Source organism: Tursiops truncatus, chromosome 10 (assembly GCF_011762595.2).
Source record: "Tursiops truncatus isolate mTurTru1 chromosome 10, mTurTru1.mat.Y, whole genome shotgun sequence".
In the NCBI taxonomy this organism is placed as follows: domain Eukaryota; kingdom Metazoa; phylum Chordata; class Mammalia; order Artiodactyla; family Delphinidae; genus Tursiops; species Tursiops truncatus.
The window spans coordinates 55,776,689-55,799,092 of NC_047043.1; the positions used below are offsets into that span (position 1 = coordinate 55,776,689).

General features: G+C 41.0%; 1 protein-coding gene and 1 pseudogene across 5 annotated transcripts in view; one reads left to right on the top strand and one right to left on the bottom strand.

The window, feature by feature from the left end:
* Positions 1–22,404, bottom strand: part of KIF15 (kinesin family member 15) — an 80,548-nt gene that overhangs the window by 23,090 nt on the left and 35,054 nt on the right. For all 5 annotated transcript variants that reach the window (XR_012334555.1, XM_073811026.1, XM_033864617.2 and 2 more), the window contains exons 8-22: positions 22,090–22,299; positions 20,372–20,497; positions 20,083–20,205; positions 17,999–18,122; positions 17,385–17,461; positions 16,953–17,162; positions 15,445–15,622; positions 13,310–13,451; positions 12,356–12,497; positions 5,578–5,775; positions 4,719–4,826; positions 4,348–4,453; positions 3,285–3,450; positions 706–856; positions 459–544 (exon numbers count right to left, since the gene is read on the bottom strand). Coding sequence is in view for 4 of the 5 variants with exons in the window: in XM_073811026.1 (XP_073667127.1) it covers positions 459–544; positions 706–856; positions 3,285–3,450; positions 4,348–4,453; positions 4,719–4,826; positions 5,578–5,775; positions 12,356–12,497; positions 13,310–13,451; positions 15,445–15,622; positions 16,953–17,162; positions 17,385–17,461; positions 17,999–18,122; positions 20,083–20,205; positions 20,372–20,497; positions 22,090–22,299 (2,147 nt within the window). In the remaining variant the exon portion in view is untranslated. The remainder of the gene's footprint in view (positions 1–458; positions 545–705; positions 857–3,284; positions 3,451–4,347; positions 4,454–4,718; positions 4,827–5,577; positions 5,776–12,355; positions 12,498–13,309; positions 13,452–15,444; positions 15,623–16,952; positions 17,163–17,384; positions 17,462–17,998; positions 18,123–20,082; positions 20,206–20,371; positions 20,498–22,089; positions 22,300–22,404) is intronic.
* On the top strand, positions 6,990–7,403 carry LOC109552012 (protein LTO1 homolog pseudogene; annotated as a pseudogene).

Genomic DNA, 22,404 nt, shown 5'->3' on the forward strand with positions numbered 1-22,404 from the left:
TCTTCTTATTAGAGTAATAATTCTCCTGTTGGCTGGAACGAAGAGACTGAGAGAGATCACCAAGGAAAAGAATTTGGAGAGAGGAAGAAAGACAATGATGTTCATAAAAGGGACCAGAAGAAAAAAAGAGCAGAGAAATCAAATAGTAGAGATAGAAATAAATCAGTCCCCACCTTTCAATAATAAATACTGTGATTTATTTACAGAAGGTCCCGAGTTCTGATCACCACCAACTGCTATTCATTTAAAAAGTACTGTAGCTAATTATTAAATGTTTTGAAAAATTAAGTTTCTCTACATAGCCATTTATACAAAAAAATCTGATATTCCTTTTGGAATGCTTTAAAAAAAAACTTAACAGGCTATTAGCAATTAAAAAAAAAAGAAAACCCGCAAGATAAAGAATGTGGTAGTAAATGATATTCTAGTCAACTACGAAAAAGGTAAATAGCACTCACTTAGAACTGTTTTCTTTATCTTCTTCAAATTGTAATAATAATTTGTTATTGCGTTCTTTCTCTGCCTCAAAAAGCTCCATCAAATTCTAAAAGACAATGTTATATTAGATTTTAAGGTGCAGTCAACAAACACATGGAGTACCTTCTACGTGGCAGGCACAATGGGCCAGTACAGAAGTTAGGAGGAGGTCAAACAGTCACACATCCAGAGCAAGTTCATCAATAACCAATATCCTTCTTAACTTACATTCAGATCAGATTTCAGAGTCTCATTTTCTTTTTTGCAGTTTTGGAGGTTTTTTGAAAGTTGGTCAATTTCAAACTTCATTACTTCTTGTAAGTTGTCATAGGAATCCTGTAGGCAGGTTTTGCTCTCAAGAAGCTTTTCATTTTCTAATCTTTAACAGGAAAACATTTTTACAAATGTAAATATAGACATTAAATGTAGTTCTGCTAGTCAGATTTATCTGCAGTTCACTTTATCCCATCTACAGACCATTTCCAACTTACAGAAGGCTTGACTGATGTAAAGCTCCTCACAGACTTCTGTGAAATGGTCATTATGATGTGATGCACGAATATTAGTGTGATGGGGATGGAAAAGACAGGTTGGGCATGTTAGCCTGCAGCCATTTACTTCTTCATTCTTTCTCCCATGATTTCAAACCAGACATGCTTAATTGATTGGCAATTTTGGGTGATGAGACTCATTTAGGGGGTTCCAGACCTAACCCTCATGTAAACTAAAGACTGTCCATTGATTTAATTTTGCTGATAGCTGAACTCTATAGACTCAACACCTATTCTCCCGACTCTAGGAAGGTTTTTCAAGATGGCAAATATGGCTTGGATCTGAGCAAGAGAATAAACTCCTTTAGGACAGAACTATCTTTTAAAGTCACATGATTATTACTTATTGCTTTTTAGGTTTTCACCCTCTTATTCTACTTAGCAACATATTGTGACATGCCCAAACAGAGTTCATCCAAAAACTAGTAAACATGACCTCTGGACCACCCAAAACAGATGTCCCAGCTTGTACACAGAGGCCTATGAGACCTGGATCTATCTGGCTTCACTAACCCCATGCAGAGCAGAAATGGCAAATTATGAAGTAAGATAAATCAGTTGCTAAAGATAGATATACAGACAATACATGGTAGGGAGGGAGAACATATGATTTACGATACAAACCGTATATATAAAGCAGGTAAAATAATTCAAGAAATACACGGCGGTTGGGTGGTTTCACTTAGAGGCCTTAACCTTTGAGAGCCATGACAGTTTAAGCAACCCAGTAAGTGATATACTCAATGTACGTCACGTTGGGTGCAAAAAAAATCACACAAAATTAGTTTACGACAGAGCCAAGATAAGATTTAGTGATTCGGATGTTAAAAACTAATACCAGGTGTAAGAAAAAACAACAGTGCACCTGTGATGACAAATAGCCATTGACCAGCAGTCTTGGTGCTGGGGAAACGGTGCCGGGGAGTGCAGGCTGTGCTGACTTAGCACAGGCCCCTCTCTAAAGGATGGCTGCCATACAAGAATGTGGGCCCAGTGCTGGTGGCACCAACTTGTCGGATTTTTAAGAGGATGCTGAAATATGGATCTTTATTAGGAAGTTCTCAATTTAAAAAACTTTATGCTAAATTGTTTTCAAAAACCATACTGGGCAGGCCCAACAAAAACATGTCTATGGAGACATGCAGACCTCAAGTTTTCTTCCTCTATTTTTAATTCCTTGTTGCATATTCAAAAAACACTCAAGGCTTACAGGTTTTAGTCTTTGCAATGTCTACAAAAACTAAATTCAAGGTTGTCTATTAGCAGCTTTTCTAGAGTAAGCAGTCACACTCATATCACACTCACAGTATCACAATCAAAATGTCCATTATTAAATTATTGCCATAGACTTGGGAAATAGCATCAAAACCACAAGATGGTTTTAAGTTACGTTTTACAAAAGGTTGAAATTAGTGAGGGAAAAAACCAAACAATTTACATCTTAGATTACTTTGTTTCAAGATTACCAGCACTTGACTAACTAGCCAGCCTCTGGAGTTACTGTGGACAAGGGTGGCAACTACATATTTGGTCTACCTTGTACTGTCCCTTCTAGTAAGAGCACACCTTTCCCGCTGGAGAGGAAACAGACACATCACCTCTGTTGGGCCAACACTTGGCAAGTGATTGATCCAAAAGTAAGCAGATGACTCAAGCAAGAACAATACCAGTTTTCTCTGGGATTGATATACGGCAATGGGGAGAGAGAATTTCTTCACAGGGATTGTTATGCCAGGAGACAGAAGATGGAGCTGTCTGAGGCAATCTGTTCCCCATCACATAGAGCAAGGTCCTCAACAGTAGAAGAGAATAAGGGCAATACACAGAGGAAAGAAGAGCAGAGAGAAAGGGAGGGAGGGAGTCAAAGAGGAAGTGAGGGAGAGAAGCTGGGGGGGATGGGGGGATGGGGATGCACACTGACAATATTGTTTGAGATTCAATCTAGTTTGTCCGTGAAACCAAAATCACCTCTGGGGCTTCCCAATGTCGTGAGCCAATAAACTACTTTTTTTTTTTTTTTTTTTAAATGGGGGCACAATGCGGCTTGCAGGATTTTAGTTCCCTGACCAGGGATCAAACCCAGGCCCTCGGCAGTGAAAGCACAGAGTCCTAACCACTGGACAGCCAGGGAATTTCCAATAAATTACCTGTTAGTTTTTTAAACTAGTTTGAGTTGGGTTTATAGCACTTGTACTTCAAGTAGTCCTGGGTTACAGGCCAATCAGGCAACTTGAAACAATAACAGAACAACTCTACCTGACATTATCTAGTTGAAGCTGTACATGCATGTGTCTTTCAGAAAGGCTGTTGAGTTCTTTCTCCTGACTCTCTCTGAATGAAATATATTCCAGTTTCACCGAAGACAGCTCCTTGTCTGCAGAATGAAGAACTACTCGCAGGTCATGTACCTCACTTTTCAAAACTAAAACAAACAAACAAACACATAATAACTCTTAACAGACTTTTCTTTACATGTATGTTTTACAAAGGAGGCAAATAAATTTGATAGGTACCCTTCACACAATCAGCAAAAACAAGTTGAAGAGACCATTTTAAGTGTAAAAATTTTGAACAACTAAATGGGAGGTATCTAGGAGCACTGAGATTTCTATTTTCTTCCTCTCCCTTGCTCATGGTTTTTCGTATATTTCTACCAAAAAAAAAAAGTTAACACCTGTCCCTCACATGTAGGTCATTTGATTTTTCTACATTTCTCCTGCAGAATGTGCATCAAAACTCTTCAAATAAGAAAAAAAGACAAGAGATTTAACGTATTTTAAGTGACCTAATCTTACTTATTGAAAACCCTTGGAGATGCACCAGAACGTTCCAAAATAGGTTAAACACTCTGGTCTTCTAAGGAAACTCCAACTGGAATTAAAATTAGGTTACTTTTTAGATCAAAGAAAAGGAAACGGCTGTCTTTTTTGCCTTAGCTTTATCATAAGCTATTGCAAATACTCTGATGAAAGAAGAAACTGAAAAAATTGGGAATTAAATGATATTCCCACATCTATGAATATATACAAATATATTTTATGCTTTTTTGTCACTAGTAAAACGTTCATCTTATGAATTCAAGACACTTCGTTTTCAAAGCAGTATTAAAACTTTAAGCAAACATTTGTATCATTTGTTTGAGAGCAGTCCTGGAAAAAATGACCCTTTATAATACATTGCTATTACTCATCTGGTCTAATTTAAAACAAACAAACAGAAACAACCAACCAAAAACACAGGGACAACATTTTATCCATATGAGTAAAAAGATACTGAGTTACAGTATTCAGATTAGGAAGCTTCCAGTGTTCAGACTCACAGTCATTCTTGGTCTGAGTGTCTTGAAGCTGCTTTTCAAGGACATTCAACTGAGAGAGATACCCTTGCTGCTGTTTGGTCCAATCAGTTCTTTCCGATGAGAAAAGCTTTGGGAAAGAGATAAATTTACTGGAAAAAAAATACTAGCATGTTAAGACACACTCCAAATCATCACCTTGTTTCTGTTTTTAAAATCTAGTCTTAAATTCAGACTAGGGATGTGTGTCTCATTATAGTAGGTGAAGTAACAAAATAGAGAATACAACTCAAATAAACCTTGACCAAGGCTTCATAAAGTCATTTCCTTCCTGGGATGCTCTTACTTTGAGGATCTGTTTCATGTATTTTCTGAGGCAATGCTCACGGTCTCACCTCCTGCATTTGAGTAGAATGATGTTCCAGTTTGTCAATGTGCCACTGAAGCTTTAGGTTTTTATGCTCTTCTTCATCCAACTTGACTTGAAGGGCACACATTTGTTCCTGCAACACAAGAACTTCAGTGGTCAAAAATTCTTTTAATGGACATCTTAAACATTCCATAATTTCTTCTGCATTAAAAATACAAAACTCAAAACCTCATATGGACAAAGGTTTCAAAGGCCAGTTTGGAGCCAGAAAACCACTTCAAAAGACTACACTAATGATTTCTCATGTTTCAGAATTATACTTGTGGCCCATCAAAGTGGGTAATTTCAAACACAAAGGAAAGAAGTAATAAAAGTTAAAATCATAGATTAAATCGTAGAGCCATCTTGAGACTTCTAAGAAACTTTCTCAGGCCTATATGAAGTGACTTTCACCAGAAAGGCCTCCATACCCGTGGAAGGGCAGAATTTTGGAATTTGGGGTGACGTGGCTCCCTGTAAGTTTTACTAGACAGTAGATAAACTTCTTAAAAGAAAAAATAAATCACTGAATTCTGAGATAAACAAACTTCACATGTTATTTCAAATATACCAAAAGCTGTCTAAAATTTGATCACAAGATTCTTTCAACTATTTAATCTTCTTTAGCAGATACAACACTGTGCCGTGTAAACCAGTTCTGGAACTAGAAGCTAGTAGCAAACTGGTCTTTTTACACACGAGAGAACCAAAGCTCAAGGAAAGTGGAAACTGACTTGCTAAATACTGCAAAGCAGATTAAAAGAACAAGAGCAGGCTGATTTCTAACACAGGGATTTTTACACACTCATCCTTAAAAATATACGATTTTAATACTAAACAGGTACCTGCACCATTCTGTGCTCTTCAGAAATGGCTTCAAAAGCTTGTTCACTAATCTCAGGTGGCAATGGCTCATTTAAGATATCCTTATCCAATCTGCTAGAATTCTGAGTGTGTGCAGAGCCAAAGCTCTCCAGTTCAGGGCTTAATTTTGGTACTGATCGAGACCAAAGTTGATAAGCCTTGGTTGGTGTCGTTATGATCTGCAGCAAAAAATTATTAGGAAAACAACATTAGCACACATGAAAATAGCATATTTATAATTGTGTGAACAGAGAGGATAAAATTAAAATTCTGTTCATCAAGAGAAAAGAAAAGGTATCCTTGGGACTTCCCTGGTGGTCCAGTGGCTACGACTCCATGCTCCCAATGCATGGGGCCCAGGTTCAATCCCTGGTCAGAGAACTAGATCCCACATGCCACAACTAAGAGTTCACATGCCGCAACTAAAGATCCCACATGCTGCAGCTAAGACCTGGAGCAGCCAAATAAGCAAATATTTAAGAAAAAAAAGAAAAGAAAATGTATCCTTGAGAGGCTGCATAGAAATGCCCTTGTGGAAACAAACCTATCAGTCCAAAGCAGTCTCAAGCAAAAATTGCTGTAAGATTTTGAAAAATGAAATTTGATAAGTCGACTCTAAACTGTATACAAAAAAAAAAAGTGCGAGACAAAAAGACAACAAATTAGGAAGTGTATGGTCACTAAAACAATGCATTATTAGCATATGTATAATCAAACAGAACACTGGAAGAAAATAAAAAGTCCAGAATTAGAATAATTTATATGTGGAAAGTTCAAATTAATGAGAAAAACATGGTCTATTTTATTTTATTATTTTTAAAAATATCTTTATTGGAGTATAATTGCTTTACAATGGTGTGTTAGGTTCTGCTTTATAACAAAGTGAATCAGCTGTACGTATACATATGTCCCCACATCTCCTCCTCTTGCGTCTCCCTCCCTCCCACCCTCCCTATCCCACCCCTCTAGGTGGTCACAAAGCACCAAGCTGATCTCCCTGTGCTATGCGGCTGCTTCCCACTAGCTATCTATTTTACATTTGGTAGCATATGTAAGTACATGCCACTCTCTCATTTCGTCCCAGCTTACCCTTCCCCCTCCCCGTGTCCTCAAGTCCATTCTCTATGTCCGCGTCTTTATTCCTGTCCTGCCCCTCCCTAGGTTCTTCAGAACCATTTTTTTTTTAGATTCCATATATAAAACATGGTCTATTTTTTTAAAAAGGTAAACCTGTATGTCATGCCATTTAAAAATAAAATAGCAGACACATTAAAAATCTCAATGTAAAAAGAAAATTATAAAAGTAGTAAAAGAGGCATCCGTGCCCGAGGCTCTGCGGGTCTGTGGCTGCAGAACGGGGCGGCGGAGTCCGAGGGGCGGGGCGGCTGCCGCCATGGCTGGGAGTCAGGCCATGTTCGATGCCATCGTGATGGCGGATGAGAGGTTTCACAGGGAAGGGTATCAGGAAGGCTATGAATAAGGAAGTAGTTTGGGTATGACTGAAGGAAGACAGTATAACACGTTACATGGAGCTGAAATCAAATCTGAGATCAGGTGCTACCAAGGTTTTGCTTTTGCTTGGAGATCTCTCCTGCACTGTTCCGCCATTGAGAAAGACAGCAGAAAGATGAAGGTCTTAGAATCGTTGATTGGAATGATTCAGAAACTCCCTTATGATGACCCTACTTATGATAAACTTCACGAAGACTCAGACAAAATTAGAGGGAAATTTAAGCAGCCTTGTTCATTACTAAACGTTCAGCCCGACTTTAAAATTAGTGCAGAAAATTCTGGACTTTCATTTTGAGGATGACAGAGGAACAAAGACAAAACATCAAGGAACAGATGTTTGTATGTTAAGTGTTTAAAAATGTGATTAAAGGCAAAACAATGATGAGGGATTCAGTGTTGCAGGGAGAGTTCCAGCTTGGCCGGTGCCTTCCCCTGAGGTCTGCCTGCATCGCCTCAGTGCCCCCCACGGGGCCCCTCCACACAAGCCCGTCCTTTGTTGGGCCCTGTCTGCTCTGTAGTCTGAACGTGGCCCTGGCAGAGCCCTCGCGGGGCTGCTCTTCTCTGGTCCAGGGTCCAGGCCGCTGGCTCACGGGTTCTCGCCACCTGGCAGGCCTGGCTGGATCTAGATTCGGGTTGGCTCTGGATAGGATAAACCTCCCCTGTACCCCCCAGGCTTTGGTCAGCGCCCAGAGGGACAGTTTTAAAGAAAGTGAGAGCCACAGGGTTGACACGAAGCAGGTTAATGGGAAGGAGTGATGGGTACTGTGACATTTATTTACCCTTGAGATGTGCCAGTGCTGTGACCTGCTTCTCCTGTTTTATTTAGTCCCTTCAGGAGCCCATGAGGTGAGCATTATTCCCATTTTATAGATGAGGAAACCAAGGCCCAACAGACTGCCTGGCCCAAGGGCAGCGGGCGGTAGAGCTGGGACTCCAACCCCGGCACCTGGCTCTCTCCCCCGTCTCCTGGTGCCCGCTCTGGACCATGCGGTCGCACCCACAGGCTCAGGGTCCTTGCCCGCAGGTCCCCGCTGTGCCCTGGGAAGCCCTGGGGCATCCCCTGTGGCCATGGACGTGGGTGTCTGGCTGAGAGGAGGAGAGGCCAGCCCTGTCCTCAGGGAGCCGGGACATGCTCTTCCTGTGTCCCCTGGTGGGTGGGGCTCTGCGGCATCAAAAATGATCACCGTTCTATGTGCAGAAACTTTGGAGCCTTACTGCAGCCTTCCTTTTATTGTGAGTTCTTCTGTCTTCTGCCCAGACTTAAAAGGCATCGTCTGTATGCAGTGAGGTCCAGGCAGGCCAGTCCCCCCTGAGATGCGTGGCTCCCGGGCATTTCTCTGCACATGACGGCCCGTGTCCAGGCCCCTCAGGCACCCCGGCCTGAGGCCTCTCCCCACCCGCTTCTGGCCCAGGGAGCAGATCTGGAAGCCATGAGTGAGATTAGCACAGGGGTAGCCGTGAATCCGCTCCAGATTTTAAAATCATTCCAGAGCATCTGGGTAAACTGTGCTCCCCTGGAAGCTGCTGTGGGGGTGGGGGGGTCCCTGCGGGGCCTGGGACGCTGGCCCTCACCGTGTGCCAAGGAGGGAGAAACAGCTTCTAGATGTTGGATGACAAGACTCCGGTTTTATCCTGTTCGGCTGTCTTACATGTGTCTCGCTGTTTGTTCCTGGCCTGCAGCCCCACCTCAGTTCTGCAGAGGCTGGGGCTGGGCGCACGGCCTCAGATGTGCCGTAGTCACAGACACCAGCAGCGCTTATCTCTGGCTGGTGGAATGGAGGGGCTTTTGTTGTCGTTTTCCTGGGGGGATTTTTGTGTTTCCTAAACTATCTGTTTGCATAATGTATTATTGTTATAATTAGAGAAAAAAATAAACAGCATATTTTAAAGCAAAAACATAAGATAAAATAAAATAAAAGTAGTAAAAGAAAGTAGAATATACTGATGCTCTTGAGATTGTCTAGGCCTTTAAAAACGTATTTAAAAAGTCACAAAGGGGGAATTCCCTGGCAGGCCAGTGGTCAGGACTTGGCACTTTCACTGCTGGGGCCCGGGTTCGATCTCTGGTCAGGGAACTAAGATCCAGCAAGCCACTCGGCACGGCCAAAAAAAGAAAGTCGCAAAGATAAAAGATCAATAAACCTGGCTATATCAAAATTTTCAAACTTCTGTATAACAAAAGTATCACATACAAAGATGAAAGACAAGGAACATGATGGCAGAATATACTGGCAGTATACATAACAAACAAAAGATTAACACAGAAAACGCCTACAAATCACAAGATAAATAACTAGGAGGAAAGTAGGCACTTTTTCATAGGTCAAACATCTTTTCCTGTGTTCCAACCAATGGCAATGAACATAGGAAAAGATGTGGTCTGACCTCACTAGAAATGAGGGAAAGTGGAATTAAAACCATTTTCACCCATCAGACTGTCGAACAATGCCAGTTCTGGGGCCAGTGCTGTGGAAGGAGTGCTCCCAGGCTTCCTGGGAAGGAATGTGGTGCAGCCACTTGGAGGGCACTTCAGCAGGATGCTGAAACGTCCTAAAACTACCACTTCTCCTTCATAAAACCCGCCCCGGAGAATGCTTGCACTGGAAACCACCTAAATAAGCCACGGAATTATTCCAAAGCACAGAAGCCTGGGTTTAAAATGAGGTAGAGTTCTAAGTACTAGTTCATGTGGAAAGACCCAAGGCATATTCCTGAGTTAACAAACGCGCATTGCAGAATAACATATGTAGGATGATTCCATTTATTTTTAAAAACAAAGTATGACAAAAGAAAAAAAAAACTCTATGAAATAACTCCACATATGTTCTCAGACTATGTATATTTACTGTACAAAATTGCTAAGAAAAAGGATTCCCAAATTGATGATAAATTACCCCTGGGGATGGGGATGGGGGATGAAGGACCAGATTAGACCCAGATTGGCAGTGGTACTCAAAAGGAACTTTAACCAAAACTTGTATACATATGTATACGTCCTTTAAACATGGATAATGTATCCATAAAGTTCTCACATAATTAAAAATGAACAACAACAACAAGACCTGAATTGCTATGCTACTCTTGGCAAACCTTTTAATCCCCTTCATCCTGTTTGCTCAGCTATAAAAAGTAGACTAGAATGCCACAGTGCTTCAAGCTCTATAATTCTATTGCTAAGGGGCTACAAACTCAAATTATGAAACATTTGGTGATATTCTGCAAGTATTTTAAAATAATTTCCTGCACAGATTTTAAAGGCTGCCTTTTTAAAAGAGCAACCTTAAAAATTCTACCTTTATAAGAAAAAATAGTATTTTTCTTGTATTTACCTGAAAATAGTATTTTCAAGTTAAATAATAGTATTTAACTTGATATATATCAAGTTAAATCATGATATATCCATACAGTATATTCTTGTGCAGCTGCCAAAACAAACAAAACAAAAAGGAGAGAGGGACTTCCCTGGTGGCGCAGTGGTTAAGAATCTGGCTGCCAATGCAGGGGACACGGGTTCAAGCCCTGGTCCGGGAAGATTCCACATGCCGTGGAGCAACTAAGTCTGTGTGTCAGAACTATTGAGCCTGCGTGCTGCAACTACTGAAGCCCACGCACCTAGAGCCCATGCTCCACAACAAGAGAAGCCACCACAATGAGAAGCCCGCGCACTGCAACGAAGAGTAGCCCCCGCTCACCGCAACTAGAGAAAGCCTGTGCGCAGCAACAAAGACCCAACGCAGCCAAAAAATAAATAAATGAGAATAAAGTTTGTTTTTCTCCCTTTAGACATGGGACAAACTCTAAAATATCATTATGTTTAAACAAAAAATTGAGGTGTAGAATGATGTGTATGTGTATGCTACTGTTTGTGAAAAATAAAAAAAATATATGAAAAAGAAAGAAAAAACAAAAAAACTTCGTGACATTGTCTGCCTCCAAGGAGGGTCTTGGTTGGCTGAAAGGACAGCAGACAGAATGAGACTTGTCACTTTGTACCTTTAAAAATTCCAGTCATGGGACTTCCCTGGTGGTGCAGCGGTTAAGACTCTACGCTCCCAATGCAGGGGGCCTGGGTTCGATCCCTGGCCAGGGAATTAGATCCCACATCCATGACGCAACTAAAACTTTGCATGCCACAATTAAGGAGCCCAGGTACTGCATCTAAGGAGCCGGCAAGCCGCAACTAAGGAGCTTGCCTGCTGCAACTAAGACCCAGTGCAACCAAATAAATAATATAAAAGAAAAAAATTCCGGGCTTCCCTGGTGGCACAGTGGTTGAGAGTCTGCCTGCCGATGCAGGGGACACGGGTTCATGCTCCGGTCCGGGAAGATCCCACATGCCATGGAACAGCTAGGCCCGTGAGCCATGGCTTCTGAGCCTGTGCGTCCAGAGCCTGTGCTCCGCAACGGGAGAGGCCACAATAGTGAGAGGCCCGCGTACCGCAAAGAAAAAAAAAAAAAAAATTCCAGTCATGTGATTACCTATTCAAACAAATAAAATTACTTTGAAAAGCAGTATCCTGTTAAGTGATACAAAAAGCATCACTGATAAAGATAACCATTAGAGATAAACACCTATTATTTTTAAGATGTATAAGGAAAGGGGTTTTTTAAGCCTTCAGAGAATTTGGTCCAAAAGTTAAAATAACCAGGATGAGCAGCATCAGCTTCTTAACCTTTGCCTTCCTTATGTATTCCCCTTCCCTCTCCTCATTCTCAGATGTTCACAGTTTTCTTCTTTCATGAGGGCTATGGTTATTTAGGGGAACCATCCCTTCTATTATCCCCCATGTTACCCTTGATCCTTTAGTGGTCTTTATCTTTAGGATTTCTATTCTTCCACTGCAAGCTTTGAGCACACAACACATTATAGCAACAATTGCCATATACTGAGAGCCATCAGGTGCCAGGAACTTTATTATCTCATTTAATGCTCGAAAAACCTTGTTATTAAGTTGGCCTCGTCTCCAATTCAGAGGCAATAAATGAGGCTCAGAAGTTAGGAAACCCTGCCTAAGGTTACTGACAGATTAGAATTTGAACCCAGGTCTGATTCCAAATGCTGTAATCTTCCCTACACGACCCTGCCACTGGGGGTATACATCAGAACCCTAGGACTAGTATTACCCTGGGGTTAACTGTTGGCAAGGGATTCTATCTGTACCTGGAGATAATCTGTGCAGACTCTCCATTATTAACAAAATGAGACACCACTGACTTAAGGTTGAAGTATTGCTTCAGATTACCTACCTTAAGTGTTTCAGCATGAATTTTATTCAGCTGAGAAACTTCTTGCCGCTTGCAGGCTTTTGTTGCTTCCAAAAGGTTTTCAAGATTAAGGTTCGCTTTTTGCAAAGACTGAAGCTCTGATTCTAATTCCAGCTGCCTTTTCCTAATACATATTATAATATTGAGTGTTTCAGGTAATAAGTAATGTCATACATTTGTAGAGTACTTTACAGTTTATATTCTCACAAAACTTTATAGTTATCTCTTTAAATCAGAGATATTTTCAGATTATTACTGGGATTTTCCAATTGGGTAAAATACAGCTCAGAGATTGATGACTGTTTAAGGTATTCAACTAGCAAATGGTAGCACTCCAATTCAAAAGCCCAAACAATCCACAGTGATCCATATGTAATATGTTATTTTTAAAACAAACATTTCTATATATTTTAGAATAGGATTAATCTTAGTTATAATATGAATGTGGTTTATCTTTGTTTTCTTTTACAAAGAATATCAAGTGAGAATATTAACAGGAAAAATTTAATAAAAAATAAATAACTGCATAGAACTTGAATGTCAAAAAAAAAGAATATTAACAAACCTGTAATTTCTAAAAATCCTGATCTAATTCATAACAGTGGTGATTTAAATTTGCTGGCCAGATAAAGAATTTACAAGTAACTTTAACAGATACTCATCTCAATAGGTATATCCCTTAAAACATCTGTATCATCTAGTTCATTGAATATATTATTAAAGACTAGAAGTTTATGTCAACTGTACCTCAATTTTAAAAAATGAGTAAAGAAAAAGAGCTAGATGCAAGCCCTTTTCCTTCATGTCAAAACAAGTTAGCTGCTATATTAGAATATTTAAGGTAAATGCTCAATTAAATCATCAATGCTAAACACCAAAACAAACCAACACTAAAAGATCAGAAATAGTAAGCATGAATGTGTATTTATACTTTACCTAGTTAGTTCTTTGAATTCTTCATATTCTTGCTTTGAATTATTCAGCTCTGTCTGAACTTGCAGGAGTTGTGCTTTTAACTTCTCAGTGTTTGCTAACGAACATGGCTCTTTCGGAGCTTTAGGAGAGAATCTTTGCTGACCTGATAATAAGGAAACAACCTGGTCTTTGAAAGAGAAAAATAACAGAATACATATTCTAAGTTCTTTGCCAGGTATCAATTTTGAAGCACAAGGAGGAAAAAAGAGAAATCACTGGAAAGTGGACCCTAAAATACAAGAGCCTGTAACTCAAGAGGAGACGTAAGACACAACCCAGTGCATCAAAGAGTATCAGAAGTTGTTTCTGAGAAGCTGTGAAGCCACAGGATGATGGGGCATATTTAAGCCAACACCCTTTCCATTAAGTGAAAAGAGCAAACAATGACTGAAGTATAACACCCACACTGCTGGACAGAGAAACATCACCAATTGAATCTTGCAGGAATTAGTGCCAACGGTCAATGAATTTTTAGCAAAAGAAACAAATAGCAATGGCAGCCAACTGAAAGAACTTGGTATCATCTACCAGGTAGAATATATTAATTTTCAGGGATTGCTTAAAAGGCTGATTTTGTTGAAAAGAGTGCCACTGAGTCTCAGTATGGGAAATAACATGTAAAAATGTTTAGAGAGGGACTTCCCTGGTGGTCCAGTGGTAAAGAATCAGCTTTCCAATGCAGGGGACGTGGGCTCGATCCCTGTCCAGGCAACTAAGATCTCACATGCCGTGGAGCAACTAAGCCCATGCACCACAACTATTGAGCTCGTGCACCTCAATGAGAGCCCGCCTGCCGCAAACTACAGAGAAGCCCACGTGCTCTGGAGCCCACGTGCCACAACTACAGGACCCATGAGCCCTGGAGTCTGTGCACCACAACTAGAGAGAGAAAACCTGCATGCCACAACTAGAGAGAAGACCATGTGCCACAGCTAGACAGAAACCCGAGCAGACTGCACACTGTAATGAAAAGATTCTGCATGCTTCAACAGAGATGCCTCAACAAAGAACCCATGTGCCGCAAGTAAGACCCGACGCAGCCAAAAAAAAATAAGGAAAATAAATTAATAAAATAAATGTTTAAAAAAAAAAAGAAAGATTGAAGTAAATACCCAAACTGCTTATTAAAAAAGAAATTGTTTAGAGAATGATGTATGTTTAGAAGATGGTGAGGTCCAGAAATTACCATTAGTATCTTTCAAAGATAGTAAGTTAAGGTACTACTGAGGGCAAAATGGCCAACAAAATACAGAGCATTGTAGGAAAAAATAGTTAATATAGAAAACCTGATTTTAACTTTGCATCTAAAATTGTGGTCTCTCTACAACCCATATTCTGTGAATTTTATTCTTTTGTTAATTCATAACAGAATGGAAGAAGGCTTGGAAAAGGAAATTTAAAAAGTATTTTTTTCCTTTATCATTGCAGTATAAAAAGATTAGAACGATCTCAATTTCAACCTAAAGAGAAACAAAGGCTGAAACAGAGTGTGATAAAAGACCATGAAGATATTCACTCTAAGAATGGAGCAAACATAGACTTTGTTACCAAATCCCAGAGCATTAACACCAATAGCTGCCACGCGTGTAAATCACATCAGTAACTAAACCACTTTTCAGAGAGTAACAGTAAACTTACAGAACTAATGTGGAGCAGAACATACACTGGCAAGCATGACCCGCAACCATGACATCAGGACCAATCACTGTGCTGGCTGGACCGTGAGTCTGATCACTCTGACATCTCTCACACTGTACAGATGTTCGTCAGGTGAATAAATATCTCAACTCTACACTCATTCATGTTGTCATTAGTTAAGTACTTTTCATTTCAAATACTTAAAATAGGAAAACTCCATTTAATAAAAGTGTAAAGTAATATCTGAATCAATCTTTTATCTGTAAGACAGAGATATTCTGAGTATTCCTTTGCTAATGGGTATCTATTAGCCTTCATAAAGAATAAGTATGTATATAAGAAGTTTGTACACCAGGTCTAGAGGCTAAAATGAAAACCCTCAATGCAAGGCAATATTGATGCCCTTTTAAACAGTCCCCTCGCCCCTAGAAGGCATGTTTACAACTATCACGTCTTACTTTTGTCATTTTTCTCTGTGCCAGATACTTCAAAGAAAGCTTTTTCCAGGATTGCGATGGTCTGGGCATCCATTTCGTGGGCTCTTTTCACAGGCTGTGACAATCTCAGTCTTCTGTTCTCCTCCCTGAGGGAATGATTTTCCATAGCATATTTTGCAACTCTGGGGTGGTGCTCTACCTGTCACATGGAAGAATTAGAGACCTACGTATTTACAAACATGACCTTAGTGAACAAGTCTTTCTGAAAGCCAACAGCAAACACTGTGGACGCCGCAGGCACTGCGGGGGTGGGGAGCACTTCAGCTTTTACCATCAGACTGAATATGTGCATATCCTACAACTCTGAACTCTACATTCGGGTCTGGAAACTCGAAACTTCCCCGTCTACCCCTGAAACGTTCACCCAGGCACCTGCGGTGATAAGCACAGGGTGCACATTGTGGCAGGCTCTTCCTGCAAAGTAGACGGCTTGAATTAACACACTGAAAAGAATTAGGAAACTCTCTACTGACCAGGGTGGAATGCCCCCCAAAGACACATTAAATGAAAAGGGCAAGGTACAGAAAAGTGTGTATGCTGTCTTCTGTGCACAAAAGGGATAAAAGTAAAAACATCTATCAATATTAGTTGGAAAATGCAGAAAAACTCTCAAAAGGTATCCCCTCTGGTGAGAGATTATCCTGTTTTTTAATTACGTGCCTGTGTCAACTATCCAGATTCTCAGGGAAAAGGAAAAACAACAACACTTCAAAGGGCTCAGCTGTGAAGAGACTACTGGCTCCGATAACCCCAGGTGCCCACTGGGAGGAAGTGTGCTTGGCCTGCTGGGGCTAACTGCCAGTGCAGTGACACCACCACCACATCCTCCCTTCTCCCTTCAAGTTTTACTAGTTTAGAAAAGTGTGTGTGTGGGGGGGAACATTATGCAATCATACTGTCAGTTGAATTCATTTAAAACACTTTCTCGGGCGGGCTTCCCTGGTGGCGCAGTGGTTGAGAGTCCGCCTGCCGATGCAGGGGACACGGGTTCACGCACCGGTCTGGGCCGCGGAGCGGCTGCGCCCGTGAGCCATGGCCGCTGAGCCTGCGCGTCCGGAGCCTGTGCTCCGCAACGGGAGAGGCCACAACAGTGAGAGGCCCGCGTACCACAAAAAAAAAAAACAAAACCACTTTCTCGGGCTTCCCTGGTGGCACAGTGGTTGAGAGTCCGCCTACCGGTGCAGGGGACGCGGGTTCGTGCCCCAGTCCGAGAAGATCCCACATGCCGCGGCACGGCTGGGCCCGTGAGCCATGGCCGCTGAGGCTGCGCGTCCGGAGCCTGTGCTCCACAGCGGGAGAGGCCACAGCAGTGAGAGGCCCGCGTACCGCAAGAAAACAAAACAAAACAAAACAAAAAACACTTTCTCTTGTATTAAACTACAAAAATTTACTGACCAACTTGGTGACTGATTCATACTTGCCTTGAACTTCTTTTAGTTTTACAGTTACTGCGAATGTCATGTACTCACTTGTTCTCGCAGAGTTTGAATCTCATCCCTCAATTCCGACAGCAAAAGATCCTGCTCCTCGGGCAGAAAACTTCCCCGGGATTCCTTGTGGAGCTTCTCCAGGCGCATTATTTGATCCTCTCGGAATTTCACGATCATTTTATTAGATTGAATAAATTTTTCTTTTTTGAGGGTGAGGTCTTCCAATTGGCTAACTTTTTCTACCAAAGACTTAAGAAATTCATAATTTGGTTAAACATAAAAAATAACTGGGCTTCCCTAAATTTTCACAAAACAAGCAATAAACACTAACTTCACATTTAATCTCAAAGGCAAAATTAGGTTTTTCAGTCTTCGTTGTATTTACTTGTGCCATTTATTTCACTCGGAAAAGCTCCTCATAGTGAAAGCCTAAAATATCTTGAATCCCCTTTTACTAATTCAGTTTCCTACCTTCTTTTCCTGTTCAGATTTCTTAAAAAATAACATTGCCTCTCGGAAATACTTCATGTAGTCAGTCTCGTCTTTGCCTGTGACGGGTCCAGTAAGAAAGAAAAGGAAGGAGGAAAAATGTTTTATCTCCCAAATTTTAAGAACAAGAAATGAGCTAAAATAGCCTTTGACTGACTGCTCTCAATTCGTCTTAAAGAATCAGACTCTCATCACCAGATCATGAATTTCAAATTAACCCAGTCTACAAATTACCTATTCTTTGAAGAAAAGTAAGTCTCTCATATCCAATTTAGTAAACATAAAAAGATTACATATGACAGAGTCTTGGAAGTGGATCTAAATGAAATTTACTAGTATCTCTTTTTAGCACTTATTAGGGATAAATTATTCAAAATTATTTCTACTCCCCCTTCCCACATCTCACAGAAATCAGTACCTATGGTAACTGTGTCTGGTTACAAAGTACCATGTTCCTATGTAGGTGAAATAAACAGGAACAGACACTTGTGGGAAATCTGGGTAGCCTTACTGCGTTGTGCCTGTCACTGGAGGGCTCTCATACTAATACCCACACCTGGATTTCCTCAGGTTAGAGGACACCGCGCTCGTCGTACCTCCGCTCCGAAAGCTTTCTGGTAGTATCTGCCCTGCAGTAAGCTGGGCCAGCTGCTCTTTGAGCCTCTTCACTTCAGCTTGGAGCTGGGTCACATTTCCTTGCGTGTCTTCATTTACCACTGCCTGTTCAAGAATTTTTTTAAAAAGCATTAAAAGAATGCTGAGTCATACAGTCTCGTGTTTATATTTGTTTGTATGATTTGGACTGACGAAGACCAAACAAACCTGCACTTGCATCTCACAAACAGTCCAAAGGCCTCCAAAATCAGTGTGCTGCAGTGCAGAAGGAGCTTCCTTCCCCTCTGCCTTCACACCAAGAGCCAGAGACTCTTTCCCCTCCCCTCCCCAAGCCCCCACTTAGGTCTCTGCTCTGTTGACTAGCCCTGGGCCCTGCTGGGCTGGGTCACCTCTGGGATCAACGTATATTCATCTAACACTGGCTTCTTCCTGAGATAACCCCACCCCATGAAGAGCAAATACCTCCATGAGTGTCACCTCCCCCTGTCTTCACTCCCTAAAGAGGTGTAAGGAACTGCAGGGATGACCTGACATCCACTGGCTTGGAAGAAACCACCGTCTCCAGAAAAATCCAACCCTGTATTTCCTAACAGTCTCCTGGAAGGGAGAGTTGGTTTGACAACTCCATTTCTGTTTTATTATCAAACTAAAGGCTGTTTTAAAGAAATGTCTTATTTGAGATGACTTCTAAGAAGTTCATAAAGTCTCACAAAACCTAGAGGGTGATAACAAGAGTCAAGAGCTGAGAACCAACCAAATCAAACACCCAATACTCCAGAGTGAGGGAGAAACCTCTGACAGCCCCAAGGTCCCCATGTTCCTGTCTGTAGCTGGGTCTGCCCACTGGGAAGGACTGTTCACCCTTAAACAAATTCCAGACATCCGAGCCACTTTCCCTTGGTAGGCTGCAGCAGAGGACTCACCATTGGCAGGGACTAGTATAAGGCTCCTGGTTTTGTTATTTCATGTGTTAAGAAGCCATTTCTAGTTATTTTTGATTCTTATGGACAGCCTCATTAAAAGGCATTCCTATACACTGTGACATCACTGTCACATCGGTGACATAATTCTAATTATCCCTGCAGTTCTCCACTCTCCAAAATCTTCTAGTAAGTCCCAAGAGATAGGGTCAGGAAGCTCTAATGATTTTCCTCCTCATATTACAAATATCCCACAGGGGGTTCATACTCCAATAAAATGAATGAATAACCAGACCTATACTCTTCTGCCTTACCCAAGGGAAGAGGCAACATGGACCTCTTTGCTTTTACCATGATAAGATCACCAGGGAGTCTATTTTGGGAGGTAACAATGACCACTTTCTCCTTTGAAAGAGAGAGGAAATTAATTTGCCAATTTATGCCCTTTGATTCTTTTGTCTAGAACCAAAGGGCCCTCCAACCTCTCCAAAGCAAGTGGGGAACTCCTTGGTCTTCTGACAGTCCGCACCAGGGGTTGGCGAAGCGCTGCTTGAACACAGCCATGCCCATATGTTTACGTATCATCTACAGCTGCTTTCTCACTACAAAGGCAGAGCTGAGTGGTTGGGACAGAGACCATATGGTCCAAGAAGCCGAAATTATTTACCTCTTGGGCCCTTTACAGGAAGTTTTCTGACCACTGGTGTACACAAGTATCAAGGAAACTTCTTGTATATAAAGAAAAATGAGGAATCCTTAGAGTTACAGACAACTTGAAAGACAAAGTTGGTCAACAGCATCAAATTACGTTCATAGCGGATCCTCCTGCTCCCAGCACCCAGCTCCGATAGCGTGGTTTAGGTAAATAAATTTAGTCTCCAGCCCAATTACAAAAGAAAAACTTTGCTTCCCTTCAGAGAAAACTAGCCAAACAATAATGACCACAAGACCTATTCTAGTCTCAAATTACATGAGCGATATAGAAGGCTCGGAAAGATAAAATAGAAACGCTGCTTAGAGTTAGGCTTTCGCAACAGAGAAATACAATAACTAAAAGCTAATGTTAATATGAGGGCAATCACAAAAGTGAGATACTGCAAGCTTAAATATTCTTCTAATTTACTTAAGCATACTCAGTATTTTACCTTATTTTTAATCAGCTTGGCTCTTTGGGCAAAATTAAGCGTTGATAGGGTTTCCCCAAAACACCTAGATCCAGGATGAACGTTTGCAATTATGGCTGTTTTGGCATTACCTCCAAGGGAATCCTGTTTAATGATATGAATGGTACAAATTTTCAGGGGAGAAACCACAAGATGTTTTTTAAGCAAAGAAAATGTATACTATTAGCACCAAGGCTGAGAGATTATCTGACTACCAACCATAGCGAGCATAACCAAAACAGGGGCCCAGGAACCCAATGATCTACTTTACCCGGAGTAAGAAGGTAAGTTTGGAGTCTCTGTAGCAAACGTGTCTCTGTTTTCCATTACCCACATCGACAAGCGCAGTAATCACCTGGCCCAGGCAGCTCAACGATCGGTTTATGTTACCTGCTTCCTAGGGCGTTTGGGAAAAAGAACAAAAAATTGAGGTGCACTGGTGTCTTTTTAGTATTTTGAATTAAAATATACCTAGCAGGGTGGCAATTTTGAATGGAAAGGCAAGACAGGGACAATATTAGTTAAGGTAACTAACTTCTCAGCAAAAAGATGTCCTCAACTGTCCACTAACCTTTTCCTATTCAAAGCACACACTGCAATTTTAGTACTATTCAAATACAAACACAAAAATCACGTGAAGGAAAAAAATATCAATGTCACCTCATAATTGTAATAGTTTTAAACTGACCTATAGGTAGGGATAAAATCTAGAAGAGAACAGAGGAAAAAAAGTTGCAGTGCATTAATAGGCATATTTTTCAATCCTTTTATGTTAAAATGTTTGCTACGTTATAAGGGTATGGAAACTAATAACCCACTCCCATGTCCCACAAAGCCACCAATGAACATATTACAAGAGAACATTCAGTCTAATTCTACAACGTAATGTATAATAAAACCCCTTTAAAAGACTGGTTTCAGGAGAAAAGAAAAATGTTTGGGTTAAACGTGTTACACTGGATTTTTACCGTAGGGAGCATATTTCGGTAACTGGGTCTGCAGAAGTGGGAGAATAGAAAAAAAGAGAGGAGGAATAGAAATTATTAAGCAAGATGTGATGAGTTCGGAGTTGCCACTATCTGTTACCATTCAGAAAGGTGGTTTAGGGTCACGGTTGACAGCCCTGTCTGTGGAGCTGGATTACCATTTGAATCTCAGCGACTCTTAGCCATGTACCCCTGGAAAATTTCCTCCAGTTTCTTCAAAATAGAAAGGATAATAGGATCACTTCCCAGAGTTGTTGGGACGGTTAAATAGCTAATATATATAAAGCATTTAGAATGGGTCCAGCATATGTCCTATTTTGAACTTATGCTATTTTTCTTTGCTTCATGTCCCCATAGAAACACGAATGTGAGACAGACTGAAACTGCCTGAGAGCTCAAGCGGCTCAAACCCTCACTTTTAAGGCAAACAAGACCCTCTCCTCTACCATTTCTGACTCTTCTCCCCCCCTCGCCCTTATATATTCTAAACTGTAGAATCCACACACATTTTATTTATTTATTTATTTTGTCCGCAGGGCATGTGGGATCTTAGTTCCCTGACCAAGGATTGAACCTGTGTCCCTTGCATTGGAAGAGCGAAATCCTAACCACTGGACCGCCACACACATTTTATTGACAGTACATATTACCATACATATACATATACACATTAGCAATACATATTAGCAAGAACTTCTGGTAATACCTTAGCCTAGAACGAGGTCCTTAACCCTTAACTCAAGAACTACTTTGCCATGCTTCCCCCAAGCAGGCCATGTCACACCCTTCTTCCCCTGACCCCTGCTACCACTCATAATATCACCCCTTTTGGCACGAATTCAAATACTCTTGCTACTGACACTTGTCACATCCCATGTATGTTTACTGTCCCTACCCCACAACAAAAATTTCTTAACCCTTTGTAGCCCTCAAAACACTTAGCTTGGTATTGACTTCTAGTAATAATTCAGTCAAGAATTGAAGACCATAATTCCATTCTTACCTTCAATCTCATCCCTTCTGCATGGGTATCTTTTTGCCTTTCAGATCCTGCTAAATCCACCAGATTGAGAAGGGAGGTCCGTATGTTCACAGTTTCATGGCTTTTCTCCATCGACTCTATTGTAATTGTAAAGACTGCATGAGACCTAGAGGATTCTCTATTCATTGATGTTGATGCCACACGTCTGTTTCTCCACCCTCCAGACAACACCTAGGCAAAAGGAAAATACGTTATCATGACTTCCAAGTGGTCACAACAGCCACGAACATCAGTAGGAAATTTGCAAAGAGTGGTGAGAGACTATCTAATGAGGAA